This window comes from Tenrec ecaudatus, chromosome 1, assembly GCF_050624435.1.
Source record: "Tenrec ecaudatus isolate mTenEca1 chromosome 1, mTenEca1.hap1, whole genome shotgun sequence".
NCBI classification, from domain to species: Eukaryota; Metazoa; Chordata; class Mammalia; order Afrosoricida; family Tenrecidae; genus Tenrec; species Tenrec ecaudatus.
Window position 1 is genome coordinate 34,176,321 of NC_134530.1, and position 14,404 is coordinate 34,190,724.

At 47.7% G+C, this 14,404-nt stretch overlaps 1 protein-coding gene across 4 annotated transcripts in view; it reads left to right on the forward strand.

The window, feature by feature from the left end:
* UBE4B (ubiquitination factor E4B) overlaps positions 1 to 14,404 on the forward strand; it is a 132,569-nt gene that overhangs the window by 80,985 nt on the left and 37,180 nt on the right. For all 4 annotated transcript variants that reach the window (XM_075550778.1, XM_075550766.1, XM_075550768.1 and 1 more), the window contains 8 exons: positions 4,463 to 4,604; positions 5,363 to 5,463; positions 6,758 to 6,872; positions 9,450 to 9,533; positions 12,344 to 12,400; positions 12,925 to 13,041; positions 13,135 to 13,233; positions 13,801 to 13,914. In XM_075550778.1, coding sequence (XP_075406893.1) covers positions 4,463 to 4,604; positions 5,363 to 5,463; positions 6,758 to 6,872; positions 9,450 to 9,533; positions 12,344 to 12,400; positions 12,925 to 13,041; positions 13,135 to 13,233; positions 13,801 to 13,914 — 829 coding nt within the window. The remainder of the gene's footprint in view (positions 1 to 4,462; positions 4,605 to 5,362; positions 5,464 to 6,757; positions 6,873 to 9,449; positions 9,534 to 12,343; positions 12,401 to 12,924; positions 13,042 to 13,134; positions 13,234 to 13,800; positions 13,915 to 14,404) is intronic.

Sequence of the window (14,404 nt, forward strand, 5' to 3'; positions counted from 1 at the left end):
ACCCACAGGTTGAGAATCACTGTTCTAATTGATCTTCCCAGATTTTGCTTTCTCTGAAAGAAACAAGTTTACTATGTCCTTTTTGCCTGGGGAGATGACTGTTGAAGAAGGAAGAATGATCCAACAGGGGCATGAGTCCCTCTCCTGCTTACAAGGGGTTGGAAGTAATCTAAATCTTTTTTGAGAGTAGTTGTAGTAAACATTCATGTATTAGCTTGTGCAGTCCTGGTGATATGGACACATTCAAGAAAGAACATCGTTTTTAATCAGTTTTTCAGTCCTCTGTGAAGAGAGAGATGCGGATTGTACAGAGCTGCTTCCTACTGGAGTGGAAATGCGTAAGTGAGAGGATCATCTGGTCATGAAGATGTTAGAGAAGTTCTCATGAGGAAGCTTGCTAACCCAGACAGAACCAGCGTTTGTCGTTTGTCCATCTGCGGAGATATTTCAGCGAAGGGAGTCAGGTTGCAGCTGTGAGGCTTAGGTGTCTGTTGAGAAGGGGCATTAATGATGGGGAGGGACTTCCATTGTCACTTGTCGCTCTCCTCCTGCTGGGAGAGCCACCAGGGCCAGAGGGTGAAACCTGGAAATGGGTCCAAAGGAGACCTTCCCAGCATGGGTGTGCCCAGGACCCGCCAGTGATTCCCCTCCTCCCTGGCTCCCAATCCACGGCCCTCACCAAGCTCCTGCATCGCACGTGCATGCTCACATGGGCACACCTGCTGCCGCCCCGATCGCATCTCCGACAGACACGCCCCAGCCCTCTGAACCAGCCTCACCATGGATGTACGTGCCAGTGCCATGTGGTGTCACACACACGGGGACACTCCTGCGCGCCCACGCCACCTCCCTGTCACCTACACTGCTTTGCTTTTTCTTCGCGGTATGTGATTCCTTTGGACTCATGGCCCAGCGCCTGTATGCATCTGATTCAGTGTAGCGTCCCCTGGCCTGCAGCCCAGGAGGCACAAATCCACCTGGCTAAAGCGAACACGGCTCTCGCTTTGCTCTGCCTTGAATAGATAGCAAACGCCCAGTTGGGCATTCACGGCGTTAGTACGTGGGAGGGCCATGAATCCCCTGATAACAGACCCTCCTGGGGTCACCCCTTGAAGTACGCTTCCGTGGCTCACTCAATATGCTGCTTCCCTTCACCCCCAGGAATAGTTTCACTGTGTTTCCAGACAGTTCAGTGGTATTCCTCCTGTGGAAGGAAACTGCATCCATAAAATCGGACCACTGCTGCAGCTCTCGGGAAATGCTTCACATTCTCCCAGAAGGAGGGATCATTTTTCCAGTTGCTCTTGGCATTACACTTAATTTATCTCTGAGATTTGAGGATGTCCCAGTTGTAAAAGTATCACCGATTTTGTATATTTCGGGTGGTTTTTTTGTGCGTGTTTCTTTTTTGGTCTGGTTTCTGGTTTGTGTGTGTTTAATAAGGGTAGGGACTTTTTTTAGTGCTTTTTAATCTTTAGAGGTAATACCATAGATAGTATCACACATTTAATTAAAAACCACTTGCTTTTTGAGTATCATATTCAAAATCGGAGTCCCAATCTTTCACTGTGACTCTGAAGATCCTTGAAAGTCAATGGTGACCAGCCATTTTCAATAGTTGTGATCATGTTCTCCCCTACCCCCCTCTAGGCTTGGCTTTGTAATTGAGAAACCTGTTGCAGAATGCCGGGGTGTATGCCCCGCTTCCTATTGGGCGCACTTTGTCTTAGTTTTCTCTCTTCCTTCTTGATGTCAGCCGGAAGCGTGTGGTGCCTGCTCACCAGCCTCTGTTAGCTTCAGAAAGTCTGCAGTGTGTGCTGTGTGAGGCAGGCAGTTTTCTGCACGCACCGCCACTGGAGGATTTGCCGAAGACAAAGTGACAGTGAGGGCTCCGTGACCGCCAGGAATGGCCACGGTAATTTCAGTGGCACTATCCAGAGCGCTCCGTCCGCACACGCGTGCAGATGCATCAGTTGGACTCTGTGCAGCTGGCAAGAACATGCCAACATCAGATTGAATGGGGTTTTCATTGCAGAAATGGAAAAGCAAATTGTGAGAAATGCCTGGTTTTGTGTCAAAGAAATTCATGAGGAGGCTTCAAAAAGTCAGTGGAAAACTTCCATGATCTTTTCAATGCCACTTGTCCACGTAACAAGGATCTGTTGTCGGTGTTTTCTGAGCGAGGTGCCATTAATGGTGATTAGGTCACTAAGTCACAGAGCAGCAAAGAGAGCGGGGGCGGGCTTTGGGGGGATTTGCCACACTTGTACTTTCTGGAAAGGTTTTTCTGTGTGCTCTTCTTGTGCTTTATTACAGTACCTATGTTTCTCTTTCATGCCAATGAACCGATCCCATCCAGTGATTAAGTACACCCAGAAAATGAACAATTACAAAGACCCATGGACTTTTGTTTTGCCGTTCCCTTGGTGATCTTGGTCCAGCTTCTGATGGGAGCTCTCTCGGTTATCTGCTCAGCCAGCAGGGGCGCATCTCAGTTTTCCCCCTTCCCACGTCTGAAACCTATAGTCTGAAAACCCATGGCCATCAAGTCAGTTCTAAGGCAGGGCAGAGCAGGTGTCACTACGCCTAGAACTCCTCCGTGGGGTGTGCTTGGCTGGAATGTGGACCGAAGCAGGTGGCTGAGCTTTTCTCTATTTAAAAAATTTTTATTTTAAGAAGTCACTTAAAAGTCTTATCTTGTCCTGCAGAGCTGCGGGTGGTTTCAAACTGCCTCCCCTGCAGTTGATCACAGCCCAGCGCATAAGCACTGCATCACCAAGGCTCCTGCTGCTAAAGCTTTTCTTCAAAGTGTGTCTGCGTGGATGTACCACCGACCTTTCAGCTAGCAGCTGAATGCGACCCGTCTGTGCCACTCAACGACCCTAGGCCTGCGTACTGCCCCAAATCTGAAATCTAGGTTGTGACCCTAGATAGTGTCTGGGGCTGGAAGCCTTTGTAGAAGCAGTTTCATCTTTCTCTCGTGCTCACTCACTCACTGCATCTGCCAACTCATGGCGACCCTGTAGGACAAGGTAGAACTGCCTCTCTGGGTTTCCAAGGCAGTAACCCTTTATAGGAGTTGAACGTCTCATCTTGGTCTGTATACTAGATTGTCAGAATTCAAATTCCTGCTCTGTCGGCTGAGAGCTTTCCATTTAACACTCCCCTTGCCCTGTTCCTCTCACTGAAATGCCTTTCGTATCACTGCTGAGTTCCTAGGTCAGTCTATGTCCCCCCAGATTCCAGAAGCAGTTTTGTATACCTTCCAAAATTGACTTTCTGTGTCCCCTTTCTATCTGCTTCACATTGTTCATACTACTTTCCATCCCATTTAGTCCTTTTAGTTCCTTGCCTTCCGTTGACTGACCCCAGGGATGTGTCTGTCAGCACTCTGGTATTCCTCCCATCCGTTGTCATCTTGTATACGAGAAAGAAATGTCTTCCCTCCTAAGTTGGTGTTTTCTCATTTCCCCTTAATTTCAAAGTTCCTGATTCCCGTGCGCTACGATGAATCTCCTCGTGTGTGTTTATCTCATCGTTGTGTGAGCCAGTGCCGTATTTGGTGTGTGGCTTGTGATGATTGAGCTTCCTTTCCTTGCCTCTACCCTTTGTGATTGTTTGTCCTCAGACAAGCCTTGTAGCTAATAGTAACAGTGCCTTACTTTGTGTCCTGGGGTTTGTAAAGCCCACAATACAGATGAGCTAGAGGTGTGCTGGCTTTGTGTCCCAAGGAAGCATTCAGGCTCCACTGACCCGGAGCCAGACCCCGCCGAGCCTCTGCTAGTCCGAGAGCTTCTGTGGGTCTCAGAGCTGCTGCTCTGCCCATTTTTGCTAACAGCTTTTGAAAATGTTGTCTTCTTAGCAAATATTTTCATGGCTTCTCATATACTTCCAGACGACTTCCTGTTGACCAATACTAGATGAAGGCTTCCAGAAAACGGACATAATTTGTTCGCTTGCCTACAGACTTTTGAGATTGGTGCTAGATGTCATTAGGATAAAGGGAGAACTTGTTAGTCACTCGTTACTTCACCCCCCGAGAGTCTGGCAACAGCAGTAAGCCTCGCCTGTTGGCTGTAATGTACAGCTTGCCCGAGTGACTGATCAGTTTGGCTGAAGGCCCGTGTTAACCCTGCACACGCATCACCGTTGGTAGCGGTTCTTGTTCTCCGTGGGGTTATTTCTGAGCATCATTCCCCATAAGATGTGACGTTGGGTTTCTGGTGCCATCTTTTGAGGTCTGTAACATGCCTACCTCAAAGCATCGCTGCTGCGCTTGGAGCAAGTGAAAGAAGCAGTAAGCTCTCATCTCGGCTGCATGGGCGTTTCTGCTTGGTTACGGGAGCTGGGACCTAACAGGCTTTTTGCTGCAGACACCAGATTCTGCCAAGAAGAGAGTCATGAGCAGATGAGAATCAGCCTTTGTTTTCTCCCCTCCCCCTCTCAACTCTTCCCTTCCAAGTCTGGGAGCCTCTGGCGGGACGAGTGCCTGGGATTCCTACAGTGACCATTTTACCATTGAAACGTGCAAAGAGACAGATATGCTGAACTACCTCATCGAGTGCTTTGACCGAGTTGGAATAGAGGAGAAAAAAGCACCAAAGGTACCATGCAGTCGATTTTCCTTCTCCCTTCTAAGGCCTGGGGCCCAGTGTCTCATTTATCCCATCGGCACTTCGGCCAGCAGACCTCAGCCATGGGCCAGGTGCGGGACTAGGAGCGTGGGGGTATCCCTACTCTCGGGGACTCCCGTTCTAGTGGAGGCAAGAAGGGGCAGGACCAAGATGCGAACCCAGGTAGGCTGGCTTCACAGTCTGCTCTCCTCATCATGCCACTGACCGTGAGTGCCAGGGAGAGCTCCAGGGCCCGTGGCCTGCACAGCGGTCTCTGTGAGGGCTGCGTGCTAGCCCAGCACAAGGTGGGTGTGGGCTCTCCCACTGTGGGAGCCTCTGTGAGAGTAAGTGCTTTATCAGAGGTTGCACAAACCGTGATTACGCCCAGGAAGCCCACTCTTTCCTGCTGACGCTCTTCAATATTTTCTTCTTTATTCCTATTTCGTTTTCTGGTTCTAGTTTTATATTAGAAGCCACCAGTAATCTGGTTGGCCACCTGTTAGTGTCAGGTTGGTGAAGCACCTTGGCGGGGTTTCTTGTACTGACCCCTAGCAGGAGAGTGGTCAGCACATTTCTGAGGTCCCCAGTGACCACCTCGAGCTTGTGGGGCCTTCCTCCCTGCATATATGGGTGATGGGTACGCTCCCCTCCTCCCTGTGATGAAAAGGGGAAAGAGCTCAGTCAGGTCTGTCGAGTATCCGTTTTCAACAGTATGGGATTCTTCTGCATGCTCCACCTGTCTTTTTCAGATGTGCAGCCAGCCGGCCGTCAGCCAGCTTCTGAGCAACGTCCGCTCACAGTGCATTTCCCACACTGCATTAGTTCTCCAAGGCTCCCTGACACAGCCAAGGTACGACGAGCCCTTCGAGGGTGGGCATTAGCAGAGAGGGCATTATTTCCACCGGTGGGCACCCGGCCATCCGGCCATTTCCAACACCTTCAACGAGTCACCCTTTACCTGGAAAATGAAAGCGTCAGGGCCCATTCCTTTTGTAAAATACCCTCGCAGGGATTCTCTTTCCTGCCAACACATTGTCCTCCCGCGTCTCCTGCACTAGTACTAAGCAGACTTTGAAGAGAAATCGAGGTCACAGGAACTGCCTGAAGAGTGTTTCATGTGTTGTTGAGAGAAAGCACCCTTGACATAAAGACAGGGCAAGCTTTCTGAAGCACTGCGCATTGCTTTCTGAACTTTAACCATATTATTTTTTAAACTTTTTGAAAACAAAGAAAATGATGCACATGTCCCCAAAGCTTTAAAACGATGTCCCAAGGTTAAAACTTATAAGAGTTTTAAAAAGCTCTCAGCCTATGCTGGGCTTTTCTTTCAAATTGAATGAGCTATAAACAAATACGAGGGACTTTCAAAACATCTGCAGAAATCTCCAGTAGCTTTTTAATGCCATTTTTCTACAAACTTTTTGAATCCCTGCTCAAAATAAAGAAACATATAATGCTTTGTCATAAAAATTATTTGGAACAGGTGCCCTGGGGTGGCATAGTGGTTGCAAGTTGGGCTGCGATCCACAAGGCCCGCGGTTCAAAACCACCAGCTGCTCCATGGGAGAAAGATGAGGCTTTCTGTTCCTGTAAAGCAGTGGTCCCCAACCTGTGGGTTGTGACCCCTTTGGGTGTCGACGACCCTTTCACAGGGGTCACTTAGTACATCCTGCATATCAGACTTTACATTACGATTCATAACTGTAGCAAAATTACAGTGATGAAATAGCAATGAAAATAATTTCATTGGCTGGGAGGGGTCACCACCACATGAGGAACTGTATTAAAGGGTCACAGCATTCGGAAAGTTGAGAACCACTGCTTAAAGAGTGACAGCCTTGTAAACCCACAGGGGCAGTTCCACCCTGTCCTTTAGTGTTGCCATGAGTCAGCATTGACTCGATGGCAGGAAGTTGTTGGTTGTTTTTTTGTTTGAAAGGCTGTATGTAGGAAAATACATGTTTCCTGATATTTCCTATATTCGTAGAACCTCGCGTTACAAATGCTCCCAAGTGCACCCCACTGAAAGGAAGGGTGATGTCTCCCTAACATTGTGCAGACTGTGCCCGGACAGTTAGGGACTTCTTGGGGCACGTGGCTGTGAGTTGATGGCCCCTCAGCCCTCGATCTCCCTGTGTCCACAGGTCCATGCAGCAGCCGTCCTTCTTGGTGCCGTATATGCTGTGTAGGAATCTCCCGTACGGCTTCATTCAAGAGCTGGTGAGGACAACGCACCAGGACGCAGAAGTGTTCAAGCAGGTATGGATTTGTGAGAAACTCCCTGGTGTGCTTTATAATTGCAGAGTCTTAACATCTTTTCTGTCACTCAGTCTTAAACACTTGCCTTTCATTGTTTTACTCTGTGTTGTTGCTTTTTTCCTCCTAGAGAAATGAGTAAAACGGAGTTAGTACACTGAAAAATGAACCGCACTTACTGCCATCAAGTCAACACGGACTCTTGGTGACCTCATAGGACAGGGTAGCACAGTCCCTGTGAACATTTCTGAGGGCTGTCGGGGGTAAAAAGCCCTGCCTTTCTCACACAGAGCCGCTCGTGGTCTTGAACTGCTGACCTTGCAGATCAAAGGCTGGCCAACGCAGAGCCACTGTGCTACCAGGCTCCTCTAGTTTACCTTGAAGGACGGCAAATTCGAGTTGTTGACTCCTTTTACTGAGATTTCAGCCTGTGTTCTAGAATTTAGAATTGGATGGAGACAGATAACTATGCTTTATCAGTACTGGAAGGTACTCATTTGAAAATAAGTGGAAATAGCAAGACCCACATCTCAGCCGCTGTTTCCTTTGTCGCCACATCCACGTCAGTAGCCATGTGGCCGTGCCTCCCTTGGACACCATAGTGGCTCACGATGATAGTCTTTTCTTCTCTGGATGACTTGCCTTTGTTCTTGTCCGGTTGAAGACGTCGTAAAGGCCTCTTTCTAAAGGAGAAGACACGCAGCTCTTGTGAATCATAGGGAGGGGCTGCGGTGGCGGGGTGGGCTGTACACTGGGCTGTCAACGGCAAGGAAGCCCAAAGGGGCTGTTGTCCCCATCCTGTAGGGTCGCTAAGAGTCGGTGAGGCCGCGGTGGTGGTGGTGGTGAGTGAGTGAGTCAATAGTCCAGCATTTGACTATTTGAAAATACTATGGTTGGACCTGTTTTGTCTTCTTATTATGAATTGAACCCTACTTTAGGCTAGCTCTCTTAGAAAAAGGTGAAGCTGCCCTATATTACAGTATTTCTGAAGGAAATACGTAAGGTTTTTCTGGCCGGTCAGTCGTGAAATCTCCGTGCGATGATTCTGCAGCTTTGTCTGCTTCCTCATCTGCAGTGTTGGCACCCCTCTGTCCCCACCTGAGTGTCGCCTCTCTATTTTTAGCCAGCTTACGTGGATGCCCATTATTGCTACTCTGATTGTCAGACTTGCAAAGACTGGAAAAAGCTCTTCCAGAGATTCCATATCCAGCGCTCCTTTTTCCTGCTGCGCTTTCTAAAAGCCAGGTCTTCAGAGCCAGGGGGTGACATGAGCAGAAAGGGGATGCATCTAAGTTTTCAGCAGTTTTATGGAATGCTGTCGTCACCATGTGTTAGGTTTCAGATTGCCAGCGGCTGTTTTTATCGTGGTCTGCATCGTTTTCTGCCTCATGTTATTAGTCTTGAACCCCACAGCTGCGTGGCCTGGATGTGAATTGTGAGATTTGAAGATGGCCTATGTTGTACCAAAGTAAATTTGAGTGCCCTCAAGCTCTGATAGCAGGTTATTGGATTAATTATAATGTGTCATTCTAACTAAATTTTTCTTCATCCATTTAATATTTACCAGTTATCTCTTTGGTCTGCTTAATGAAGGTTAGCACAGTAATATCATCTATTTTTGGCTTGTTTTTCTTGTTCTGAAAACAGAGAAAGGTGAAAAGAGTTACCATAAATACTTGTGTATAAGCTGAGTTTCCCAGCACATTTTTAATGCAGTTTTTGTGGTAAAATTAGGTGCCTTGGCTGATATTCGGGTTAGCTTATACTCGAGTACATATGGTATATGGAGGTGAGAGGGTAGCCACTAGTGCTGATAATAATTTCTAAAAATAATCATACTAGCACTTAGATAATATTTGAACAGATGGCCTAGTTTTTTTTTAAAAGATCACTTTAGAGTTGCTTGCTAATCAAAAACATGAGTCAGTGAGTTTATTTGATTAGACCAAGTGAAGTCTCTAGAGGACTCTTTAATCAAAACCAAACCTACTAGATTCCAAGTCATAGCAACCAAGACTAAATATTTACAGACACATACAGCCTCATCTTTCTCCCTTGGAGTAACTAGTGGATTTGAACTGCCAACCTTGTGGTTGCGCTGTTACTTACTCAACAGTGCAACCACAGTTCTTCGAAGGGCCTTTTTGCAGTCTCCAAATTTGTGAGTTTCTATTTAACAGCTGGGAGCTCTGCCTGAGGATACTTTTCTCAGGCTATCCCACTGTGTTACTTTGTGGTTGACCTCCTAAAGGACATATCCAGACCACAGTGTAACTGGGGTTCTGTTGTGTTTGCTGTTGCCGCCTGTTGGGTCCCATTCAGGGTGACAGAGTAGTTCTGCTCCAGAGAACTTTCCAGGCTGTCCTTTGGGTGAGAAAGCAGCCAGGTCTTTTCTCCCACGGAGTTAATGAGTGGGTTTGAACCTTTTCCGTTAGCAGCGGATCCTCCTTGGGCTCCTAGGAGGGGACCTAGTGGGCATGACCCCACAGTCAGGAGTCAACCATTTTTGAACATGCTTCGTATGTTTAGAATGTCTTCTACTTACATAACTGATTTTGTGATTTTTGTTTTCCCTTGTAGATATTTATCCCCATTTTACAAGGCCTGGCGCTTGCTGCCAAAGAGTGCTCCCTTGATAGCGACTACTTTAAATATCCCCTCATGGTAAGAACTTTTGTTTCTATGTATATTGAGCAGTTTGTATCTAATAGCTGTTTCTCAGGCAGATTATTTTAACATACACTTTTCTTTCAGGCCTATGATCCACTTGATTTTCAAATGTAAAGCATGAAGCCTTTGTGTTGGCTCTACAGTGTACAGTGAGATGCATGCGTGGACAGCAGTTAGCAGTTCGGTACATATCCCACTGACCCAGTCCTAGACAGGAGCTAGTTGATGGCACTACTACCAACCCAGCCCACTGCCAGCGAGTCACCTCTGACTCATAACAAGCCACCCTGTGGGTTTCCCAGATCGGAACTGTTTATGGGAGTAGAGAAAGCCTGGTCTCTCTCTCTCTCAGAGCTGCGGGTGGCTTTAAACTGCCACCCATGCAGATCACAATCCCACTTGTAACCGCCATTCTGTGTAGTTTATTTACAAGATCACTGTTGGTCGCGCTCCCCTGACACCCCTGGTCATAGCACAGCGTTTTGGAGTGTGATTCCTTATTTTAAAACTCCCCCCAAAACTATTCTAAATGCAAATCAAAAGACAAAATTGTAATAAGGAGATTGTGATACAATCTGGTTTTTATGGCGTGCCTTTCTGCAAAAGGTCTCAGAAGTAACCCTGCTGTCATCTTCCAGTTTCCTGAGCCTGTCTGCCTCCTCTGTGGGCATCCCTTGGAAACACTGATCCGTTCGCTCTTTAAGTCCCTTAGAAAAAGCGTAAAACACTGCAGAACCTGGGGCTCGATTCTCCAGGAGGCATTTGGACGGTGGGATGTGACTGTCATGACAAATCAGGGACCAAGATGAAAATAAGATGGTCTTCTTTTCCCTGAACTTGCTTCAGATGTGACTGAATACTTTTCTTTCTGGGTCTATCAAGGAAAAACGCCACAATACGACGATGAGTTCCCCCGTATGGATCTGCAACTTAGTGTAAATTTAGGCCTCGCTTAAATCGATGTGTCTTAGGGCATTTATTCCTTTTCCTCATTGTACTGAATTGATTCAACTTGCTCATGAATTAGTCCTTACTTAGGATCTATTGAGAGGCAGGCGCCCGGGAACACGGGGACTAGGGGGCAAGGGCCTCCTCCTCCAGGTGCTCCTAAACCCGGCCCTCCGGGCACATTTAGGTGATTACAGCACAGTCGGTGCTGAAAGAGCACTGCGCCCAAAGGCTACAGTTACCTGTTCTAAAAGTTCAAACCAGTGCGGGAAATTAAAAGGTGAGCTGGGAATGCTTGCTTTCAAAGCTAGACGTGGACCGGGTTTATGCCCGGGGCTTCCCATTTGCATGTGACTCAGGCTCCTCCCAAGACTCTCCCCATCCTTGTTCAATACGTGTGGCAGAGGAAAGGGAGCAGGCTCATGTGCGGGTGGGCTTTCCATGATGGGGTGTTTTAATGAGCACTAATCACCACTAGGCTGTGTGGTTATCCCTGCCTGGAGTGGCTGGCTCGGTCGGGCTTTAAGTTAGCTCAGTGGGGTCGCGGTAAGGAGCTTTTAGTGCCAGACATCAACAAAATGTCCTTCTTGACCAGAAGACAAAGGCTTCTATGGGGCAGACCGTTTTTGTACCATTATTGATGCCTGTGCGGTAATGGGAGTGAAGAGAACTGAGGTGGGAACTGAAGTCGGGAAGAATGTGGATCCCAGCCGTGCCGTGCAGTGGAGTCTGCTGAGGAGCTGTTAGTGTCCCATTCCTGGCTCCCACCCGGCCAGAGTGACGTAACTCGGGATAAAGAAGGAGGCTATGGGGAGAAGTGGCCTGGCACCCTCATTTTTTTAAAGCCTCCCCAGTAATCCGCATGTACAAGGAGCATTAGGAGCCCCTCCCTAGACAGGGACAACTTCTACTCAGCAGCAGCCACCCGAGCCTCCATGGCTTCTCAAAGGTGTGTCTGTCCCTGCTGCTGGCTTAGTTTGTATCTCTTTCCAGATCACTCCTAATCCATGTTTGATCTTAGGAACATGCCCAGGAAAAGTGCTCCGTGTGCTTTTGACCCGAAGAGCGATTTTTCCTGAGTCCCTAGTGTGAGAATGATTGGGACTCCAACAGAGAGGGCTGGACTTAGAAAAGATACGGTTATGTAAACAGAATGCCTATGTTCACAATCAAGCTTCATTGTTTTAAATGTGGACTGAAGTTGATAACTTATAAATTATCATTATTTATAGTCCTCTTTGGCACTGGCAATGCTTAGCTATCTAAAAATACATGAAGCAGAGCTCTTTTTGACATGGAAAGATGTTCAGTGGAAAAAAAACCATTTTGGTAAAATAAATACATTTGCCAAAAAGATATACACACAATAATTGTTATATTGGCTTATCAAGGATGGGGTGGGGTGGGGGTGAGGATTGGCAGGAAATGAGGAGGGAATAATCCAGGAGGGGGAAGATGTTCTAGAACTGATTGTTGTGATGTGTATAAAACTCTTTTAAAATATAACTAATATGAAGGTATATGATATGTGATATATATCTCAATAAAACTTTATTGGGGGGAAAAGATGTCTAGAAAGCTATTCACCAAAATGCCAATAGAAGTTATCTAGTTATCTCTGGATTGGTTATGAATAATCTTAATTTTTGTTACATATGCTGACTTTCTGAAGTTTCCTTTGTTTTTTTAACCATTCATGTTTATTGTTTTAGTCAGAAAAGGCAGCGCGCTGTTATCATTTTGGGGAGAGTGCATAGGTCTCTGTCGTGGCATTTCAGGCTGTCTCTTGATGTTACCCGGCGCTGTCAGCCTGAGATGAGATGCATTCCCATGGCTGCTCCTGGTTTTCTTTGCAGGCATTAGGCGAGCTCTGCGAGACCAAGTTTGGGAAGACGCACCCCATGTGCAATTTGGTAAGTGCCCGTTGGCTTGTGCGTTTTGAGCAAACACATCGGACCGCCAAAGGCATCTCTTAGCTAGCACTGTCCGAATCACCTCTCTGGAAGGACATTTAAATCACTCCTTCAGAAGTTGGTCTATTGGCGAAATGACTGTGGCGTGCCTCGTTTGCCGCAACGAGCGTGTGTGTTTCACAGCTTGTTGTTACTGGTGCATCATGCACAACCCGGAGAGCAAGTCCTCCAGGGAAATGTTAACTGGAGGCCTGCAGTCATTTGAAAGTACCTTCTTTGAACTCTATCAAAGACTACTTAGAAATCAAACTTGGAGAAAAAATGTTTGGGTTAAAACAGGAGGAGCTTGGCCTCCCTTTAAGGTGGTGCGACGACAGCAGGCTCCCAGTGTACTTTCGAGGAAATGCCCCCGTCGGCCGGTGTTTCGGAGCCAGCGCACCCGTTGCTGTTGGGAACTCGGTGTGCTCACTTTTCCCTCTCTTGCCTGTGTAGCCGTTTGATTTGCTCTCCCCTTTTTGGCTCAGGTCGCCTCTTTGCCGCTGTGGTTGCCAAAGTCCTTGAGCCCTGGCTCGGGGCGGGAGCTGCAGAGACTGTCGTATTTGGGAGCCTTCTTTAGCTTCTCCGTCTTTGCAGAAGACGATGTAAGTGCATTGGCCCTTAGCACCTGCTGCCCTTCCTCCAAGATGCCTTCCCAGCTGGACACCGTGTGTTGATTTGGTTTCTTCTCTTTCCAGGCTAAAGTGGTTGAGAAGTATTTCTCAGGGCCGGCCATCACCCTGGAGAACACGCGCGTGGTCAGCCAGTCACTGCAGCATTACTTGGAGTCGGGCAGGGTAGGTGTTGTGTTCAGAAAACCACTGAGCTGTCTGAGAGCCCCGCCCGCGTCTTGAACAAGTACGGCCACCACTGGGCCCCTGCCGCCCCGTGTAGGTAGCACCTCTGGAGTACACCCTGAGTGTAGCTTGCCATTGCCCTCAGGCACTGGAACTATGGAGGTGAGCAAACACTGCTCGTTTGCACACACTCCTCCCTGATTTGCTTGCCCTGAGAGTAGGTGAATGTACCCTCCATCATGAATGGCAGCAACTTCTCTAGAGAAATGATAGTCTTGGGTAATTTGTTAATTTGGATCCTGGAAAGGAAACAACAAAAGCCACTGTCTTACACTCTGCCTGCCTACCTCCTCCATTCCCACTGCGCATTCACCCGAGTGCATGCTCTCATGCTCATGACCTTGACAAGGTCGAATCTGAGGCTTCCTCATGCCCTCCTCCTGTCAGGCCCTCCCGTCATGAGTGGAAGTGGGAGGGGAGAGAACGTGGGAAGGAAGTCAGAAAAGATTCGGGTTTAAATTAAAATGCTTCTGTTTCTTTCTTTCTTTTTTTCCCAATGACCTTCAGCAAGAGCTTTTCAAGATCCTGCATAGTGTTTTGTTAAACGGTGAGACCCGTGAGGCTGCTCTCAGTTACATGGCAGCTATTGTCAATGCCAATGTGAAGAAGGCACAGATGCAGGTAGGACTGATGCCCAAGGAACTTGTGTTTCTGGTTCGACTTCATTTGGTCACCTCCTGTTTGTTCAGTACGTTCCAGGCACGATCCTTGCCACGCGGGTACAGGAGCACTGCTTCCAGCTTTCGTAGAGCATGTGGTCCAGTCTGACAAGACGGGGGATAGATGATAGGCTTGTAAATACATTTCTCATAATGCATCTATTCTTTAAAAGCGAATAAAACACAGTCAGGGGCTGCAAGGAACCAGCAGGAAAGATTGACAATCAATTTTCATCAGGGAAGGTCTCTCTGAGGAGATGACATTTGATTCGAGACTGACAGGCAGTGCCATCTGCAAAGCTGAGTAAAGAATGCTTTAGACATGTGTCAGGGTCTCAGGTGGGAATGAGTTAGGCTTGGTGGAAACCCAACACTCAAGATGTGCCAACTGCGGCTGGAGCGTATTTTACAAGAAAGAGGCGGCCATGGGGCCAGAGTGCTCTGATGGGGGC